Genomic DNA, 22,739 nt, shown 5'->3' with positions numbered 1-22,739 from the left:
CTCAAGGACATGTACCCTCAGAAACGAGACAACGATAACGACAACAACGATAACGATGACGACGATGACAAAGAGGACGATGACGATGTTGACGACGACGACGCACAGAACGACCCTACGAATATGAAGTTTGTGGTTAACTTGAGGTCAAAGAACCGCGACAAGAACTCTCTCGAAAGAATCATCGTGGGACGCGTAATGATCCGGTACTAATCGTACGTTGTACTGTTAGTAACGACGGACGAACGTAGTTGACAGTGAAAATTCAGTTCACCATATAATATATATGTATATGTGTGTGTATGTGTATATATATATTTATATATATGTATAGTATATCGCGACATAGGCGATTACTTTAACAAGCGTGTCTGCCATTTCCCATGTATGTAAGTATATACGTAGGTATACATAACTTTGTCGTTCTTTTTATTCGTCTATAGACAGTCGACAGGATCAAGATTATTATATATGAGATTTATTCATTCGATATGTCGACTTATTACGGATGAATAATATTTAATAAAACTAATCTACATGTATTCGTATTAAATAATTCGTTAATGGAAGATATTAATTAAGTAAAGTAAGTTTGAAAAGTGAACGTAAAAAGTAACGAATAAAAATTCGTTTCAATTTTAATATTCGTCGTTTAAATTATTGAACCGGAGGAGAAAGAAAGAAAAAGAGATATAAGAGATTTACGATTATTTAGATTCCGAAAGAGAAGGAAAGATAAATGAATCAGTTTACCTCTTCCGGAAACTCTCGTTGATCGTGACTTTCTTGTTTATTCGAATTTTGTTCAAAAATCGAAAGAGTTCATCGTCCTGTTCTCACGAAAACAAGATTCACGTGAAAAGAAAGAAGAAGAAAAAATGGACGAAAATGTATTTCAAATGAAATTTGTTTCGTTTTAATCCCTATCGGCGATTCGCTTCAAATCCGATATCTTTTACGACGTGACAATGCTACATCGAAAAAGCGAAGTACCGTTTCGAGTTTACACTCCTTTCGATTGTGGATTATCTTGTGAATCGATATTATATAGATACATATGTACTTTATCTATTTTTTATCGAAAGAATCGTATATAGGTGGAATCGTATATAGAATCGAAAAAGTGCATATACTAAAATAATGTATATTAAAGTAATCTTTTTTTTCAATATTTCTCATCGAAATAAAAGAAATGATTAATGAAAGACGTCACTTCGTGTTTGTCCATACAAAAACTCGTTACTCTTTAATCAATCGTAAACCGATTAATTCGAAATAGCTAGATCTATAGAAACGAATTAATCGTCTATAATTGGTAAACACGTTACACGAGACATTACACTTTCCTTGAGATTCGTTCGCGTCATTTGACAATTTCATTGAAAATACAGATATATCGAAAACAATAATTTGATTCGTTCAAACGTTAAAACAAAATCTGAGATAACATTTCTCAGATAATCCGAGTTTCGATGATTAATTGAAACGATGCAAAAATTAATCAGGAAATTTGCATTTCGTCCTTCATAAAATAACTCGATTGTGAAAGTATACGAGATATCGAAAAATACGATGACGTTAATCTTTAAAATTTACCAAAAGAAACTGTTATTTTTTTCAGAGCGGATCAGTCGTCAATATCAAGCATACGTACTCTTTCAAAAATGAAAAGGTTAATGTCCAAGAATGACGTTTAAAATGATGTTTAAAAAGTGTCAATAACGATGGTTTCTTCACATTCGATGTTGCGTGATATCGCTTTCGCGAAGTGTCCATCTAAAAAAAAAAATTTCCAATGAATAGATATTACCGATTTATCTCAACGTTTCGTGATATTTTCACACGGTTAATACTTCGAAAAGAAACGATTGACGTAACTTGTCCGAAGAATATGAAAGTCATCTCGTTGGATGATGAATTTCGATGTTAAACGTCGAACGAATATTTCATGGGGGAAAAAATCGATCGAAACAGAAAGAAAATAAATAATAATAAATAATAGTACGATATAATTCAACAGAAAGGGAAGGATAAGAGAACATGATCGTGTTGGGGAAACAGTCGGAAATATTTTTCTTTAATATTTTGTCCTGGTATCGGATAACAGACGAAACTATATTTTCTTTCGAGAACGACTCGATCTTACACAATGAACCGATAAAACAACGCGAAACGGCACTTTACGCTCGAATAAATTTTATTCGCAGCCAAGAGTGAAATCATTTTATTCCCAAGCCGGTTTTCTTCAGCCGGCAAAAGCAACCAAAACGCTTCCTCGGCTACTTCGTAGCAACGTCATGGATCGTCGTGGGAGCACTTACTTATTCCTTTAGAAAATTTCAAGCTAAACGTTCTTATATATATATATATATATATATATATATATATATATATATATATACGTGTATCTATATATTAACGTATCTATGAACGAGTACGTTGTTTCATCGATTCCTGGTTGAACGAACTCGCATACTCGAACATTGATAATTGAAGAAGAAAGAAAAAAGTAAAATAATAATCATTAGACATCATTAGATATTGTCGAAAAAAAAAGAGTAATTGCGAGGAGACATTCTAATAATCGATATTCTTTTTAATAATTATCAATGTTATGTTTTACGTGATCCAACACATCGTTATATTATAAATCTCTCATTCTTATTATCTCGATCGGTACGACGTGATCACGAGCTCACCATAAAGTCGGTTAAAATCTTATGAAGGAGGTAAACGTTAAAAGGCATAGCGATTCGCGGATTTAAAGATGTTAACGTAATCCCAGAAGACGTATTTTCGAAATACCGTGTAGGTAAGTACTTAGGTTGATGTCGGACTTGTTCGTGGATAATCTCGACGGCTCGTCACGAGAAGCTACGCGGCATTAAGCCTGAATCTTGAGCAAGGCATTGCTCGACTTTTAACATTTAGTAAGAGGAAAAGTTCTCTACCGAAGAAATTATCGTGACGTCTATTATGGTAGAAACATGCTTACCACGGTAATCAGATATTATATCTATAGACAATCAAGACTTACGATTGAAAATTTGGCTACGGTTGTTTAATAAAACGAGGAAAAAGAGAGGAAACTCGGCTAATAAACGTTTTCTCGCGATATTATCGTACGACGATACGAGACTTTGCGGTTGGTAAACGCATAATTTACTATCGCACGTGCAAGACACACGTACCAGATTATAAATCTCGATGCATTGATGCGGAAACTCGATTTATATACATACATACATATGTTGTATGTATAGTATATTCGCAACTGGTACGAATCATAGGTCGTATGGAAATAAACGAAAGAGAGATAGAGAGAGAAAGAGAAAAAAAGAAAGATAGAAATAAACAATGCTTGTTTCCAAGGGCATAGGCCAGATATAGTAGTCAATCTAACGCAACGCTAACGGATCTAAGATTTAAGATTGGATCGAAATTGTAAATACCGAGCACCAAACCACCGTAACGAGATTCACACTGATCGAGGTGTATTAACTTTCATCAGAGGTTACGTATATACATACATATATATATATGTGTGTGTATGTGTATGTACGTATGTATATACGTATGTATGTGTGTATAACTTCCAAGGGATCAAGTACGATTCTTTTTAATGTATATAATCGAAGAAACGCGTATCTGATAATATCTATGGAACATTATTCCGTAGAAACTCTTTACACGTGGAAAAATGTATTATAATAAATCGTTCGTATCGGACAATAGAAATATAATTCTACTAGTAAGTAGTATAATATAATAAAGCGTCTACAAGTCGTTCTTTCAAAGATTATCGAATGACGTTTTATGTTTTTATCGTTGATAATTATATATTATATAGTTATCACGATGTATGCTACAAATATTCTCTATCTGTATGAAATGTGTACACAGAAATCAAGTAGGTAGATACAATCTGAATTGATAAGTATTATCAGAATTAATATCTTGTTTATTAGCTTTAAATTGAAACGAATGTTTGCTATGAAACATTTGTTTTTTTTTCTAATCTTCTTCATATGTGTGTGTGTGTGTGTGTGTGTGTGTGTGTGTATGGGTGTATATAAAAGTCAAAATATATTTATTAAATAAAAAGTTCTATACTGTTCAACGTATCCGCATCAAATTTGTCACGAATATTCTTCGATATTCTAGAAAAAAATATTTTAGGGATTTCTAACAATCTCTAAAATCTACTACTTTCTCTTAACTGAAGTTCGAGCAATTTTTTGTGTAATAGCTCAATCATTTTCAATAATTTTAAGAAGAAATATACGAGGAAAATTGATTCTTCACATATTTATCTTTTAGAGATAAAAGAAAATATAAATTATCGTGACCTTTTATAGAAATAAAAAATGTCTAGATGATTTTATAATTTATTATGAAAGTATTAGTTAAAAAGAAAGAAAAAAAGAAAACGGAAAGTGAATGCGTAAAGTGTAATTTGAATAAGTGAGAATTTGAAGAAGAATATGAATACATATTAAAAAAAAAAAAATTTTATGAAAATTTAAGAGGTAATTATATTACTTGGTGAAATAAAAGAAACGAAAAAGTGTTTACTTTAGAGAGATAGAATAGGGAAAATTGCATTAGACCCATAAAAAAATTAAAAAGAAAAATAATTATTCAAGAACTATAAGCTGTAATAATAGTTAATTGAAATACTGTTTCGAGCGTTATTATTTAATTAGTTTAAAGCTCATCCCCTTTAAAAGATCGCCCAGCAATGCCCAGCACACGAAGCTAGTTATTAAACGAAATATTATTTTACATGCCAATGGTTATTAATTCAATTTGTTTTTTAATTCGAAATATTACACATATTTTGTATAGAGATTCTCAAATATCTATATACATACAAAGATAATATACATTTATATATATATATATTATAGATATTGATTTATATCTATGAATAATAATATTTGTATATTATTCGGTATAGATATACATATAGATAATAATAAGTAAAACAATACGTTTAATATTGATATATTATTCGGTATAGATATACATATAGATAATAACAAGTAAAACAATACGTTTCTCTTTCTCTAGAAGTAATACATTTGCATAAAAATTTTCAAGTATCTATATACATGCAGAGATAATATATCTGTGAATAATAATATTTATATATAATACGTATATTATACATATTATTCGATGTAGATATACACATAGATAGTAACAAGCAAAACGACGTTTCCTTCGCTAGAAGTAATATTTTGTATATTTTAAAATAATTACATATACAAATAATATACGTTTATATATATTTGCATAGACATTAAATTATATCTATGAATAATAATATTTCTGTATAAAATATATATTACATATATTATACAATATAGATATACATATAGATAATAATAAACAATACAACGTGTTCTTCCTTCGCTAAGAGTAATATAACCATGTACGAATAAAAATAAAACCGAATTCGTACCGTGTGAAACTGTCTTATATATATTCTCGGCCGAGTGAACATCGTGACCGATTAATCTATCTAGACTAGAAGAATCGTGACAAAAGAGTACACACCAACACACACACACACACACACACACATACATATATAGGCTCTAGACTCAGCTGGTTCTTACCAAAGATTTATTTTCGCCTGATTTTAAATTACTCTTGAGAATCATGTTCCACCTGAACAAGTCATCCACCTCCTTCCTCTTCGTTTCCTTTAAGAAACTATTCTCTCATTAAACTATCGATTATTTTCATCGATTATTCATCTCTTCGATTATTTCACCAATACTATACTCGATCTATTTAAATCATCCAAAAAAAAAATATATATATATATGCATATACTTGTTTAGATATGATTAATACGTAAGTATCAAACACGTCTAATTCTAACGGATCAACTTTTACCAAAGACAATATGGGAAGACATTGCGATCAAATATATCGGATCTAACGGTCTTCAAACGTCACGATTTATTTTTATCATAGATGTATACTTCATTTACTCTATCTTTATCCCGATCACGGCTAATGACAAATATACATAAATCAATGAGAATATACGATAAATCACTATCAATTCTTACACGATTATTCTCTCATGTAATCGAGTTAACAACGAATTCGTCGTCCGAGAAAGGTAATAACATGATAAAAGCAAGATATGTTACCTTTCAACAGACGATTACGAAAGACGTAGATTTTTGATGACGTTCCTATCGGATGTTGCCGCACCTAAAAAGAAAAATTAACGATAATCTTATGAGAGAAGGTGAAAGGTCATACGTATATCATAATATTATCTACTGTCATCATTTGATCGACGTTAGTTTTGTCTTCTTCTATATCTTTTCTCTCTCTTTCTCTTTTTCTTTCTCTTTTCCTTTCTTTTTCTTTGGATTCTTTGAATCCGCATATTAACCAGCGAGCAATAACACAAGGCAAATTTTTCTTGAACCGGTAATTTGCTCAATAATATACCACTCCAGACTTGATCATTCCTTCCAACATTCGCATTGGTAGACACGAGGAAATGAAAGCCTGCCACAGCGTGCTCTGCTTTTGAAGGCTATCGAGTTTTGTAACCACGCCTTGGCGCATACTCAATCGAAGAAGAAGGAAAAAAAAATATCGAACTTACTGTCCTCGTAAACGTTACACGTGAAAATTCATCGTGGGTTATTGAATTTTTATATAATTATGAAAATTAAATACAAAAAATATGAAAGTTGTTCGTACGTTAGCAGTATAAAAAGAACACTGAAACCTATGTCATTTATCGATCGGGACTGAATTAATATTTTTTCATGTAGCCAATTAACAAATGACCACGTAAATCGATATATTTATCTCATCGATTTTTTTTTTTTTTTTAATCAAACGATATAAAAAAATTTATTTTTGTAACTTTTACATTAAACTTTTGCTCTTATTAATATATACGTATCCGTATTTTTAATCTTTCAAGGGTCTTTTTAAAAAAAAAATTCTTAAGGACCTTTTGAATATCGTTTGAAAAATTGAATATGATCTATCGACTCCTAGGATAATCGACGTTTTAATTGTATTTGTAACTTCGTTTATAATCACTTTTCGTTGTTTGAAAAAGTGAATCGAGCGTGTAAGTTAACAGTTGTAGTAGTTTCAGGCATCATTTCCGGTGACCTTTAGTAGTCGTGGATGACCGTTATTCGTATGTCGTAACGTAACGTAATTTACCGTAAGGTAACGTTACGAGTATCGCGTTCTATGTAAGTATGTATGTATATTGATGTCCGTACGAAGAAGAATCCACCGTAGAAAGCTTTTCTGAAAAAGGAAGATACCATCTTACGATTAAAAAAAGAAAAGAAGAAACGAGAGATATCCGATTCGCATTACTACTAAGAAATAAGCGATCGTGCCAAAGGTTTTACGTTTTCAATGTATGATATTCCGTCGGTCGTCGAATAATAAACGACCATAAATTTCTAGCTTAGCAGGTTGAATTAAAAAGGTTAATCGTTGCCTTTAGCCGGTCGATCTAAATGTTAAAACTGTTCGATTAAAATATATTTATCGATTTAATTAAAATCCTTTAATATAATGTCATCGAATTTTTCTTAGTCTTCATCACGAATGATTAAAATTTAACAACGACGGTCGCATAATTTTATACACGTTTTTACGTACACCTATACCTATGACAAATATGTATCTATGTATGTATTTGGGGATAACGTGTAATGTAATATAATAAATATAAATATAAATACTATAGATGCTATAAATAATTTCAGGAAAGTTTAAGACAATGATTTGCCGTAAGAAATATTACAAATGTTCATCTCGGTTTTCACTCAAAAATGTAGAACGCTCCATAAATCGATGCCACAGACCGACTGGCATATTTCGCGTCAATTAAACCTCGCTATTGCCGTGCTCCAGTTAGCTCCTAAAGAGATCGTTATCGTTCGTATGTATGTGTGAAAGCAATGGAGAAACAGAGATCATCAACGATTTTGCCGTTGGTTAGAAACGAAGGACCATGTCATTCTATTACAAAAGTTTTCGTAATCACTTGTCTCATGTCACAACGTAGTCGAGTTTCAAGCTCGAGTTCTCAAGCTGTCTGGGAAATCCTCTTGGTTTGGATTAACTCCCTACGGAAGTTACATGAAAGGAACATTGAAAGATCTCAAGGAAGTCTTTCGAGACCACTGAATGATTCTTTTTCTTCCGTATTCGAAATTCTCCGAAATTTAAATAATTCTAAAATGATACGTTAAGCGTATAATTAAATTTCATTTTTACATAAACGGATTATTACTCGAATCTTTATTGCCATTGTGTTTCTATTTATTATATTATATAAATGTAATATTATATTATTTTATAATATTATTTTATGTTATTTAGAATATATTTATATTTCTCGATAAAATATTAGCAAAGTGTTAAAAATAATATTTAACGATATTTGATCAATCGTACTGTTTATTGTAATTTCATAATAACGAATTTCTCGAAACTTACATAAAACAAATCCATAAAATTTTTACCTTTTATTTGTTAATAACGGAAATGAGTTAAAACTTTTTTCCAATTGCCCAATTCATTTTACTATCGTTACCATTCGGTATACTTCCTCTATAAATAAATGTAATAAGTATACGCTCGTACTTTCTGTCGAATGATAGTCGATTTCGTTTAAAGATAACTGTTAAAAAATGAATCGGTAAACGGGACTGAACCAATACGAAACAAACATGGTACAAGGTTACTTTCACCAAATGTAACCAACGATAAAAGGACCTAACTCCAAAATATCGTCATCAAGAAATTCGAAACTTCAAGGTCGTACGTAATATATTTCGAAAACGTTCTCCGAACGTTTCTCCTTTGATAAAAATTCTAACGATAAATCTAACGGCCGATTGTATAATTTCATTTCAATATATATTCACATAAAAAAAAAATAAAATTGTTAAGAACTAATAAGTGAAGAAACAATATGTCTATTGACAAGGTGACTATAGTGTAGTAAAGCCAAGACCTTTCGGAATAGACTTTCGTGTCGTATTTCTTGTATTATTCGAAAGGAAGATTCTTGTGCGTTAATTAACGCACTTACAAATGTCAAGACGCTCGTCTGCATTCTTATCGTACTCGTATCGCGATAACAGCCGTTCAATTTTTATTTGATCTTTTTCAACATCACACGTTTCATCAATTTACATGTTTCTCATGATAGAATTTTGTACTATATCCAAAAAATATATTAATAATATTTTAAATACTATATTGAAAAAAATAATATAATATTATATATATATATATTAATATTATTATTAATTATTTATGATTGATATGTACAAATATAATAAAACAAAAATATATATATATATCATTATATTATATATATGTAATATAATACTCGAAGCCAATACAAAATAATTATTAATAATTAATAATAATATATACACAAACATAATAAAACAAAAAGAAATATATATACTGTTGTATTACATGTAATAGATATAATATAACTAAATTAAAAGCTAATATAAAATCGTACTCGAATTGCGAAGGAACTGGTAAATGTAAATGTCAAAATTACATTTCGCTAATTTTGTAATTACAAATCAACTGGCTTCGCTAAATCACAATTTAGATATGTAGAAATAAAAAAAGATATAATTCTTGAACGCGAAGGGATTTCTCGAGGACTCAAATTCAAAATTCAATTTTGATAAGAATGATTAAAAAAGAATCTATCGATGGTATCGATGACGACAAAGTCACACCCGATATTACGTGATCATGCATTTATATAACACCTACATTATTCTTGCATTATATAGTTAGCAGTGGTGACAGCACAGAGAAAGTTTCTATCCTTAGCCATACACTCGACTGCTTCTATGGTACATACATTCGATGTCGAGAGTAGGCTTCCATTATACTACCATGCCGCCTATACTAATTCATAATTCGCACATATACCATCAAAAACATTGCTCGTAGGCGTTTCTCTCTTTCTCTCTCATTCTCTTTCATTTTCTCTCATTTTATTTCCGCTTTCTTACTATATCTATTTCATCCAACGAAAATAATTTTAAATATATAATACAAACGTATGATATTAATAACTTGAAGGCTAACAAAGATACGTTATTACAATAAAATATTACTTATAATCATATAAGAATATATAAAAATGTTGCTTTTCTTCTTTTATTGTTACAGTAGCGACAACATGCGGGAGAAAAGATGGCTTCTGCTCGCTTTGTTTGGTGAGTAAAAACCCAAAGAGATTTTCCTCTATGGAGTTCCATCTTATTTTTCCTTTTTGTTTTTGTCCTTTAACTCTGTGTTTATACATTCCTTTAACTCTAAGAGAGTCCTTTCTCCCAGTCTCCCAGTATTTTTGGACTCGCCGTATTTGGTGAGGAATGCGAAGACAGTGGATGACCTTCCACCTGGACATTTTTGTATCCAAAGCGAATAAAGGCTAGTTCACACTAAACTCGTATATACTCCTTCATACAGACGCGTCATTTATAAATATTCTTACGTGTATATTTAAGTATTTATTTATCGAAAAGAAATACTGAAATGGGCAGTTTCTTTCTTTTTTTTTTTTTTTTTTTTTTTTTTTTTTCAATACGAACAAACCAATCGACCACATCAAATCGTCCGATTTTTAGCATATGAATAATGTTGCAAGAATTGATAAAGGGGTGTTCGAGTAGAGGAAGGTAAACCTGTTGCGAATATCAATGTATTTTGCTTTCTTTGTCATCGTTCCCCTCGAGAAAGGCACGTATGTATATACCAATATATATGTGTATATATATATATATATATATATATATATATGTATGTATATATAGGTATATTTATGTGTCTATATATATACATGTACATAGCTTCGCGCGTCTTCTTCGTTATGACGCTTGTTTACGTAAATCCTTAAGATCGATAGAGGAAAGTAGGAAGTAACGTATGGAATTTCAAAGTTTCCACCAACGCTTGATAAATTTTAAAAAACGAGGATATTAAGAGAACTTGGATGAAATTTCTTCGTTAAGAGGTAGTAATATAATAAAGAAAATAAAAATAGAAATAAAAATAAAAATAAAAATAAAATGAAAATGAAAATAAAAATAAAAATGAATAAACAAATAAATAAGTAGATAAATAAATTAGCAATGGAATTCAGTTGAATCGGCAACATATTTACTTACTTGTAGCTCGCCGACACGTTACATTCACTGGACCATTCGAAATCGATCACGTGACATGGACTTTAACATTTAAAATTCTTTCTGACATTTTCACCGATTGGTAAACATTCGTTTCGCGAACGTACATATATAATATATAATACTTATATACTGAAACAGGCATTATGTATTAACGTGTACAAGGTGATTAGTAAAGGCTGCTATTTATCGGGTAAACGCTGTTATATTTAAACATTTGGTCAGTATTTTAAATAAATTATTACTTAAATAGAATAACAGTACGTAATATAAGTGACGCAATCTAAACACAACTCTGACACTTAATTTTAACAAACCAATCAATATATTCATATATACTGATCATTTATTTTACAAGATATATATCATTAATTAATAAAAATATTAATTAGAAGATTATTATTAATAATATCTCAATCGAAAGTAATAAAACGGATTAGTCCAAGTTTTTAGTTTTGCACAAAGATCTGAGTAAAATCGTTGTACTAAATTTCACGACTATCTACTTAAATATCGTAATTAACGTGGTCATAAAGGTGAAATACTTACGTTCATTAATATTACCTGCAACTAGGTAGGTAGGTAGGTATACAAGACTATTTGGATTAAAGCATTCGTAGAAGTCCTTTTAGAGTTGCCGGAAATAATGAGAGGTATATTGCGATAAAGATTAGAATTTTCTTCACGCTATTCCTTCGCAAGGATTGAAGTATTTCACGAGGATCCCCATATTTGTCTATGTTAGCGAGTCGAGTTTAGAGTAACGGTTGTTTACCATTTGGTTAAAAAGACCATTGTTCGCAAACGATCTTCTTCCTTACAAAAAGAAAAATATTAATTTAATTTTAATTGGCAAAAGTGTTTCTTTGCGAGTTCTTATAAACTAATTATTCAAACGTCTTTTCGAAAAATTATAATTACTTTATTTACGTGAGTTTTCTCTCTATTTTATTATTCATCATGTATATACAAATATTCGTCGTAGCATTAACCAGTAAGTTGAAAGATGTAAACACGCCTACGGTATGAAAATGTCAGGTCATTCTCATTCGATGACAAAAATCGATTTGCTTCTTGTGCTTGGCATAAGATAATAGGATGAGGCAATTTGTTTACGCGCACTTGTCGATAAACTCTTTCGTCACGAAAAAACCTTTATATTCTTGCTGGTAACATTCGTAGATTATTTCTATTTACACACACATATATATATGTATACATACACATACAGCATTAACGCTCACGCCCACGTTAACATTTCCCACAATCGGAATGCGTGCACGTTCCCATAATTTATTTTTATACGACGTGCAATATGTTACCGTTCGTTATCGATCCCTGTTCGGAAAAGTATAGTCCCGTTATAAGGTGTTATACACCAACCATCGCTTGGCTTCGACTTCGTGTATTTTCAACATCGAGGACAGCCTCTCTCTTTCTCTTTCTTTCTCTTCCATTCGTAATGGTATCGTTCGCACGTTTCGCGAGCCCAACAACAAATGCTACCTAAAGAACCTTCGATATCTTGAATCACGATCGTTCCTATCCCATCATATCGTTTCCGATATGATTTCGATCGATCGTTCGTCGAAAGACATAAACCCGATAGTCGATTAAATGAAAGGTCGAATGTCAAAAAAAAGAAAAAAAGAAAACACAGAAATAAAAAATTATTTAAACTAAAACGTTATTATATTTCATAAAATATTGCTAAAAAATTATTTAAAAAATGTTCAATTGATAGGAAAGAAATGTATAATGTTTTACGCAAATGTTTTACACAATTGTCTACTCGTAATCAAAATATATTGTAAAGATTAGATAATAAATATTATTGCTTTTTTATTGTCTCCGTTTATCAATTATTCGAAAATCCATTTATCAAGTTGATTGATTAGTGTTATTACGATACTATTTATTACTTTTTCTTCTGATTCTAAACATCGATCACCGATTTAAAGTCTCTCTGTTTCTGTCTTTTCCTTACAGTAATGATTTACCCTCGAGATATCTCGGCATTATTGTAGAAAGTCACAAAACTAAGAAATTGTCTTTTTCTTTTGCCCGCGATAACGAAGTGCCTTTTATTTTCCGATACTCCTCATTAACTCGCTCGACCTTGAACCGGTTTCGAAGAACGATCGTCTACAAAGAAACGATCGAAGAAACGTATTTAAAAAAGAAAGTAATGAGAAATTATTTACAGTTACCGTGAATCGTTATACTCGAGGATTCACGTTAAATCTTCAATCGTAATAAAATCAACAAATGAAACGATAGACCGTACTACCCCTAACATTCTTTCTTGATTAATTTTGTCGTAAAAAAAATTCTAAGAAAATATTTTATTCGTTGTTTCGTACTCAAATTGATAAAGATCAAATTACAATGATGAATATAACCATTATCATTGATATAATAAATAAACGATTTACAATATATGTCGCATTTCAATTCTCACTTGGTCATGTTCGAACGAGTACTCGCCATATTTCTTCGTTATAACGTGTGGGAGCGAAGATAATTTTGTGTTGATAGATAGATAACAAAAAAAAAATATGGTTTGATGATAATCAATCGAGACCAAAAGGAAACGATCGATAGATATCCTTGATCCGTTTGAAAACAATTACCCAACCGAATGCGCTCGCTCGCTCGCTCGCTCTTCGTCTGAAAATTGCGACACTTACGTTAGAGCTCTCACTGCGCTTCTCTTTCTTTCTTTCTCCCTCTTTCTCTCTCTCTCTTTCTATCTACACGTCGTCCGCGTTTTGCAACGCCGACGCTTCTCCACGATTTTCGCAATCGGAGGATGCGTAGTGGCCTTTGAAGTGCTGCTTCTTTTTTTTTTTCCTTTTCCTTTTTTTTTCTTTTCTTTTCTTTTCTTTTACTACTTCTCCCGAAGAAGAAGAGACTCATCGAGGCCATTACGAGTGATCTAACACGCCATACTTTTTCCTCTGCCACGAATGAACGCCATTGCTTGTTCTTACAGAAATGTAAAGGAGATATAGAAAGAGAAAAAGATAATTATTCACTCCTACGACAAAGTCGACAGGCAATCGGCGAAAAGCGAATTATACAAAGTAATACAAAGGACTTTGCGTGTCGTCAGAATCAATGAAAAATCTCATTAAAATTCCAGGATTCTTGTTGATCAACGCGATCACGGATGCGCTGAAGGCTACGAGACCGAAATTTAAAATTGCAACGACTTCGACGACGACCACGACCGAGGAATCACGTCTCGAGGAAAACGAGAACGAGGATGCCGTGGTAAGATTTAAATATCAATCAAAAATCGATATCTTTACATGCTATCTTATTAGATTTTATCGAATTAATAAATAAAATTGCAAATAAAATCTTATAAATTCATATTATTATCTTCACAATATCATTAGAAAATTTACCATTTATAATCACTTACAAAGCTTAATTTCGTCGGTCAAAAAGAAGTCAAATTTAAATTGTGGACAAAATTTAAAAGTTAAAGAATGACCTTGTCAGTACGTTTTTTATTCGTTTCATTGTCCGAAAGGTATGTAGTACTTACTTACATAATACTTAAACGACTAATACACTGGATACAAAATGAAAGGCAAGCGTAGGGACGAACAAGTATGGCAGTAGCATTATATCATGTTCCCGTCGTACTACTTGCCACATTATAATAGTAAGACAATCGTTTATCTTCGATATATATAATAGATACTTAGTTACGACACTATCTCGATCCATTCTATAGTCACGAATCCTAGCGATCTTTGTATCAAGAAATCTGTGTCTTCATACGTGATGTTAAAACGATCATTTAGAACAGATTGTATCGATGATATGATGAAACACATCATCATCATCATCATCATCATCATCATCATCATCATCATCATCATCGATAAATCACCATTTTGAAGTGAAAAAGTCAGATACGAGAAGATTTCCATAACGTCAACTTCCTATATCTTAATATACAGGATTCATTCCATTTAACTCATTAATTAATAGTTGTAGACGAATGATCAATTAATCGCATCGGTGGTTAAACTCGAAATAAAAGAAGCTCTCACCGAAGAGAGAACTACAGGTTCACCTTCGCACGTAAACCCAGAATGTGACATCATCCATAGAATTACGAATGCTCATCGGCGAATGTCTTTCTATGTACATATGTACTTACTTATATAAGTGGATACAGAATATATGTGTTTGGAATAATCGAGAAAATTATTTGAGGATCATCGCGAATAATTCTTGAGACCGAAATAAGTCGATTATAATTTTAATAAATAAGTCGATTAAATCGAACGATTTCAAAATGAATTATTATTTTTCAGACAACGACACCAGCGACAAACTCATCCGAAGGAAACGTAACTACAGGACACACTTTAACAGGAATCCCTCAAATTGATTATATCTGGGATCCAAATTTGCCACGTGAATTGAACGGTTACAATCTGAGCGATTATCCATTCTACAATAGCATTCCCGAGGACATTGACTTCAAGTGCGACGGCCTACACGATGGATTTTATGCGAGCGTACCTCACAAGTGTCAGGTAAGAATAATAATCAAACTCCCGGTACTAGATACCAAAGACTTTGAAAGGCAAAGTTCAAGCGAGAGCTCATATCCAGCGCATCCAGATGCAATAACTACTTAGATGCATCTAACGATACTTTTGAAGAAAACTTTCTTACGATACTTTGTCGCGTAATATAATGACACAAATAAAAAAGATAAAAGATACGTCTACGTGTAAGGTTAAACGTGTCAAGGTTTCAAACATTTCGAATGATACTTTGTCTTCTTAATTAAATTATTTCAATTAAACTAATAACGAAATACGTTATCGTTCAAATAAAATTCCAAATAACTTTAATATCGAATATTAACAAATATTAACGATATTAAATCTAATAATCAACAATAAACAAATATTAAATCAATAATTATTACCTTAATGCGTATTAATTAATGACAAAAAAAGAAAATATTGCGTGTTGGTATCTAAATATCAAACGAGAAAGAACAAGATAGTGTTAGAAAATTAAATAAATAAAAAAGAATTATTTTTCTCGATCACCGATGTTATTCCTCTTGGAGGATCTCCAGGTGGCTTCGTTTCGTAAAAACAGAGAAGGAGAAGGATAACAACGAGCAAGGACGTAAATCAGAAAGGAGATATTTTCGTGGTCCGCTAAGTCTCTTATCCCTGACCGTTTCGTGCTAAGCGAATCTTGAGATTGTGAAAGCTATTGCCAAAGGAACTTCCTTCCGTCTGGACTTATCGATCGGCTTGCCCGTACGTCGGGAGCGGATAAACCATTGTTATGCAAATATCGGCAAGAAAATTCGTTGTGCTCGTCTACGAGTCAGTCGGCGTAAAGGAAAAAGAAAAGAAAAGAAAAGAAAAGAAAAGAAAAGAAAAGAAAAGAAAAAAAAAAGAAAAGAAAAACAAACGGATTTCTTGTTCGCTTTCCCCTTAAATCTCGATAGAAATTTTAGAAACACACTGGTACACAAACACAGTTACAACGAATCGAATAGTTTCAAAGTGTTAGAAATATCTACAGACATACGTCATCGTTGATCATTCATCCTAGATCCTAGATCCTGAATACGAAGTCACGTCAATTAGAAGCAAAATAAATGTATCTGTGTACTTACATAGGTAGATACGCGTATATCAATTTATGTAATTAGCATTAGACAGGTTCGTTCGTTATGTCAAAACTATAAGAGCAATTGCGTTCTTCGTAAAAAGAGCAAAAAAAGGAAAAGAAAGAAAAATAGAATTGGAGAGGTTCGGTCGATAATAGTAAGAACTAAAAGATATCAAAATGAAAAGAAAAGAAAGAAAAATAAAAAGAAAGAGAGAGAGAGAGAGAGACAGTGAAAGGACGTGCTCTGAATGATTCCAGATGATTCCGTCAGATAATTCACGTTGGCTGTATGCGCGATAGACAATCGTGCATCCTGCTCATACGCGGAGAGACAAGTTCCATCTGTGCGCAATAGCGTGCACACACGAAGCCTCGAAACGAAACGAAACGATCGTTCTCACATATACGTACACACACACATAATACCACACGGTGTGAAAGCTACGGTAACGCCGGCGACCTGGCTGTTTCGCTGAAAAGTGTGTTAAAACTGTCAACTGTCGACAACATAATCAACTAGAAAAAAAAAAATATATATATATATATAAATAAAAAAAAGAAAACAAAAGGAAAAAGAAAAGAAAAGAAAAAAACGAGAAAAAGGGAGGGAAAATAAGTAAGTTAAATTTCGTACGTGTCTATATATCGATAATGACGTATCGCTTTCCAAATCGAAGGAGAAACGCGCTCAAAAATTCTCGAAAGTTTTAACGCCAGTACAGCATGGCGTTTCCGTCACTTTCACCAATCGATGGATATATTATTTCGCAATTAGCGATAAAACAAGTCCCAAGTGCTACCCTATTACGAATAATAGTTGTGGTCCCAATGAAAAATGACTTGGACGCTGGATGGATTTGAAAACGTCGACTTCTAAGATGAATAATCGTTCCGATGGAACCATCTTGCGAGGAGTTAATATCGCACGATTTAACTCGTATCGTATTATAAAGATTACGTTGCGCGTTCATGGACGATGGTTTTCTTCTTTTTCCTTTTTCTTCCTTTTTTTGTTTTTTGTTTTTTTTTTTTTTTACGAAAGAAATAAATCAAGAAAGAAAGAAAGAAAATACAAGAAATAAAAGAAACGGTCACACTTCAGCGATGGTTTCGACTTACCACATCGGGACTGAGAGATTCTTAGCAGCATGCGAGAAAAGAATTTCGTGGAAGTAGAGCAAAAGAAAGCGTTTCAAAAGTCGTCCGTTCGTTTCACGGTTTCCTTAAATCACAAAGATCTTTTATAATTAAAAAAAAAAAAGAAAAGAAAAAAAGTAAATAAAAAAAAAAAAAAAAATCGAACGAAAACAAAACAAAGAGATCTCCTTTTCGACAGGTCTATCATCACTGTCTTTTCGGCACTCGTTACGACTTCCTCTGTGCCAATTTCACGGCATTCGACCAGAAAACCTTCATTTGCCATTTCGTGTCCGAGGTCGATTGCGCCAATTCGAAGAAGTATTGGCATAGGAACGATGCCCTCTACAAGGCGACGACCAGCTCGACGACCTCGACGTCAACAACGACCACAACGACTGTCGCGCCGGTCACGGTGGCTTCCTCGTCGAATGGCCGAGGTTCCTCGCGCGAACGAGATCCATTAAGACGAAGAAGACCGTATTCAAGAAGAAGACCTTACGATTATTACGATGAGGATTACTACGACGACGAGTATACTCGGCCACGTGGATACGACAGACGAGATGATTACGAGTACGAAGATAGAAAATATAGGAGAGATAGAGATAGAGATGTCAGGGATCGCGATCGTGATTTTCGTGATAGAGATACTACTAGATCCAGGGATACAACAATAAGAGATGAAAGAGATCGAGACGTTTCACCTAGAGAAAGATATCCAAGTAGAAATAACAGGAGGGATCAAGCAAGGCCAAGAGATCCACCAGAAGAAGACGCAAGAGGATTGAAGAATAGAGAACAAGAACAATCTAGATCGCGCGAGATCGAGGATTCGGAACTGGACGATCGAAGGATCGACTCGAGAGGCAGAGACAACGACGATAGAAGGTATTCCGATAAAAGGTAGGTAAAAGGATTTTATCCTATGATCGAAAAATATGTAGATACATTGTTTTGTTTGATGTTATAGGTTTAGGGATGATTACGATGATAAGGATTCTGCTGCTGCTCTATCAAATCAAGGATCGATAGGTGGTACCGAAGGACTCGTCAAACCAGCTGCTCCAATCTCTTCTGTATATTCCAGACCAAGGGCTCCTCCTAAAATTCGAAGACCGGTACCATTATCCGAACAAGACCGCTACGCTTATAAGTCTACGTCTGCGCAATCTACCGGTAAGCCGGTTCTTCCCGTTTCACTTGATCAATTTACATTTGTTTCAACGCCAGTTTAGGTTTATTTTCTTAAGATTAACAAGCGTGTTCAACAAAAAACCATTCTCTTTCCCCTCTTATAGTTCTTTCTTCCTTGTAGTTTTGTTATTAACAAAAAGTGGTATTTGATTTTCTTCTTTCTTTTTTCTTGTTTTTATTCTTTATTTCTTCTCTCTTTTTTTTTTCTCTTTTTTTTCTTTTTTTTTTTTTTTTTTAATTCGTTCCAATGGATAAACAAAACAAAAACTACACGAACGAGCAATGATATCTCTCAACGAGATAACTCGAGTGAAATTTTCTTTAATATGATATATCACAAAATCGTTATAATAATGTTACTTATATTTCAGAAGAACCACGAAGACGTCCGGTGGATCTTGAAGACGATTATTACGACGACGAACTCGAAGATATCAGACCAATGAGACGACCACTTAGGCGAAGACCGACTTATAGAGAAAGAGATAGAGATCGTGATTTCTACGACGTCAGGGACAGAGAACGAGATCGACCCTTCAGGTAAGGTAACGTACACAACACAGATACAGTTCTACTCATCGATGTTAACCCGTTAATCCACATTACTCGTCTGGAGACTAATGACGTACTCAGGAACAACATAGCTAAACTATTTACAGCTGTTTCACAAACGGATTAAACATCGGATTGGTTTAATAATAACTCGTAAATTCGTCATATCGTTCATGCGACTCTATTCGATCTTCGTAGAAAGTAAAAGAACGTTTGATTTTTAATTACAGAACTCGATATCGCGAGGATGAAGATGATATACGACCCAGGAAGCATCCTGATCGCTCGAGAGACCGTTATTACGAGAGAGAACGAGAAAGGGATCGTAGTTTGGAGCGTGGTAGAGATCGATCGGTCGATCGTGGAAAGGATCTCTCCGCTCCGAGATCCTTGGATCGCGATCGTGGAAGATATCAAGACACTGAGAGACCGTATTCCTCGAGTCGACCTCTAGAACGAGAGAGAGACAATAGGCCGGTGATAGACGATAGATCTCGATCGTCCTTCAGATCGAAAGATTTGTCAGATACCACGGAGACATCTAGAAGACCGATCTCAACGACGAGTACGACGTGCATGCCGGAAATGCCAGTACACGAAGTGGAGCCGGAAACAAAGCAAACGTCCGTGGATCGTTTCGAAAGACCGGAACGCCCAACGAGACCTCTTCAATCGTATAACAACAACAATAACAACAATAACAACAATGGTGCTCGAGGATCGCTGGAAGATGAAGAGGAAGATCTTGGTAAGAAATCTATCAAAACGCCTCATTATACAACCTACCAAGAACGAGATCAAGAGGAAGAGGAGGAACAAGATCATCGATATTCTCAACAACAGCAGCAACAGCAACATCACGCGTCATCTTACTCGGATGAGTACTCATCGGAGTATTACGACGAGCCGGAAGATCCACCAATTCCTCCTCCAAGGACAACCGTGCGTGTCGTCAAGAGACCGTTTTTACCATCACGAGGTGGAGTTCCCAATCCTAGAGGACTCTCACCGGTTGGTTCGAAAGCACCGAGAAGAGAAGAGGACAGAAGTACCGAAAGAACTAGCCTACAGCAGCAACATCAACATCAACACGAAGAAAATCATAAAGATTATTACGCCCAACAGGTCCCTGATCAAGAAAGCAAACGAATAGATCAGGACGGTAAACGAGAAGAGGAAAAACAAACGTATGACGCTTACAAAGTGATACAGAGCGATCTCCAACAGAAACAGAGACAGGAAGAATATGATATGTCTATAGCCAGACCGATATTACGTAGACCCGTCGAGAGACAACGCGAAGAGGAAGAAACGAAATCATTGGAACAAAATCCAATACCTAAATCGGCTACCACAGAATCTTATGAAGAAACTCGAAAAACACTCGAGTCGGATGTACCGACGAGTAACAAAAAATGGTCTACCGAACAATTTACTAGTAACAAGGAAAACAACGATGGTATAGTGCCAACGTCCTCGGGATCACCGATTCGTAGCAAAAGCAGACAACCCGTAACTGAAATTTCCAATCTCTACAGCTCGACGTATAAAGCGGAAGATATTCATGAGCAACCTTCCGGACCAAGTAGTTTCCGTGTAAAACAAAGGATAAACGAGGTGACCCATAAACTTCAAGATATTCCAGACAGCGAGTACGACGTAACGTTAAACGATGCACTGACACCGACGTTAACTCAAGAAGCCAACTTGCCCAGTGGTTTCGTTTTACCTCTTCACAGACAACTCGGTAGAGACACGGTTTTACAATCCTCGGAGGATAATTACAAAATTTCCAGACCGATCGCTCAACAACAACAACAACAGAAACCATTCGTACCGAGTCCACAATTCGTTCCAGCTCCAGCTGTCCCAAACGAGAGACAACGAACTGTTTATTATAGAACACCGGAACCAATCTCATACAATGGACAACATTACAGACAACAAAGTCAGCCTTGGCAAGATTATACCGGTTATTAACGCAGGATAATCATCAATTCGTCATAAAAAAAAAAAAGAATAAGAAGAGGGGATGCGAAGAAAAATTAGAAGAAAATCGATCACGTAACAAACTCAAAGATTTCCAAAGTATTCCCTTAATTTCTTAGTTGTTCATTATTCACGTACGAAGATTCTCAAACGAGATTGGCTCGTGACAAGAGGAATCGTATGTGAATGATAGATATATTTCGTAGGGTTGGACGATCAGATCCTTTGATGTCTTTCATTCCAATTAACGTAACGCGATAATCATGCTAAAGAAATGTCACGATACAATTTTCAATATAGAATTAAACGATTAGCGATAAGAGAGAAAAAAATGAAAAAAGTAAAAAAAATAAAAAAAAAAATAAATAAAAAAAAATAAAAATAATTAAGAAGACAACAATTCAATTACATCTCTGCGTGAAATGTCGCAGAGAAAAAAAACGCTCGTTTCATTACTTTTTCTTTTATAATATTTTATTTATCCAGAGTTGCCGTAAATCAAGTCGTAGATGAAAAATTCCAAGTAAAAGATATTTACATCTTTTGTCGCTCCTATAAAATTGAAAAAATCTATTCGTCTCTTTGATCAAACAACAAAGTAGATGGTCTACATGTAACTTCGTATTTCCTTAACAATCCCCATAGCGTGCATTAAATAGGAATCCTCGTCTAGAACGTTTTAGTTATCTAAGCGTGTTTATTTTCTAAACTACGATAACTTTTGAGATTTCTTTCACGTGGCCCCCAATTACTACTTCTTTAGAGACGTAAAGATAACTTAGAAAATGTAGTAGGCGATGAGAGACCCTTTGTTTGGCCTTCGTTTCGTCGACTAAACTTGTAAATACACGTGCGATTATCGATATTCTCTCGAATTTAATTATATCTTAAGAGCGATAAATTATAAAGTGCTTTTCTATAAAGAGATTATTCACGTTCCACAATTCG

General features: G+C 33.5%; 1 protein-coding gene across 2 annotated transcripts in view; it reads left to right on the top strand.

Annotated features, from left to right (window-relative positions):
* Nucleotides 1-22,718, top strand: part of LOC122632478 (zinc finger CCCH domain-containing protein 13) — a 26,160-nt gene extending 3,442 nt beyond the window's left edge. The window contains exons 2-8 of one of the 2 annotated variants that reach the window (XM_043819301.1): nucleotides 10,228-10,274; nucleotides 14,392-14,522; nucleotides 15,584-15,808; nucleotides 18,253-18,959; nucleotides 19,027-19,232; nucleotides 19,625-19,790; nucleotides 20,033-22,718. In XM_043819301.1, coding sequence (XP_043675236.1) covers nucleotides 10,238-10,274; nucleotides 14,392-14,522; nucleotides 15,584-15,808; nucleotides 18,253-18,959; nucleotides 19,027-19,232; nucleotides 19,625-19,790; nucleotides 20,033-21,782 — 3,222 coding nt within the window. In that variant the 5' untranslated portion in view covers nucleotides 10,228-10,237 and the 3' untranslated portion in view covers nucleotides 21,783-22,718. Of the gene's footprint in view, nucleotides 1-10,227; nucleotides 10,275-14,391; nucleotides 14,523-15,583; nucleotides 15,809-18,252; nucleotides 18,960-19,026; nucleotides 19,233-19,621; nucleotides 19,791-20,032 lie in introns of both variants that reach the window. The other variant, XM_043819300.1, reaches the window with a different exon arrangement.
* The last annotated feature ends 21 nt before the right edge of the window (nucleotides 22,719-22,739 follow it).

Source organism: Vespula pensylvanica, chromosome 10 (assembly GCF_014466175.1).
Source record: "Vespula pensylvanica isolate Volc-1 chromosome 10, ASM1446617v1, whole genome shotgun sequence".
NCBI lineage: Eukaryota > Metazoa > Arthropoda > Insecta > Hymenoptera > Vespidae > Vespula > Vespula pensylvanica.
Note: the sequence above shows the minus strand (reverse complement) of the source record. Positions and strands in the feature narration are given on the sequence as shown.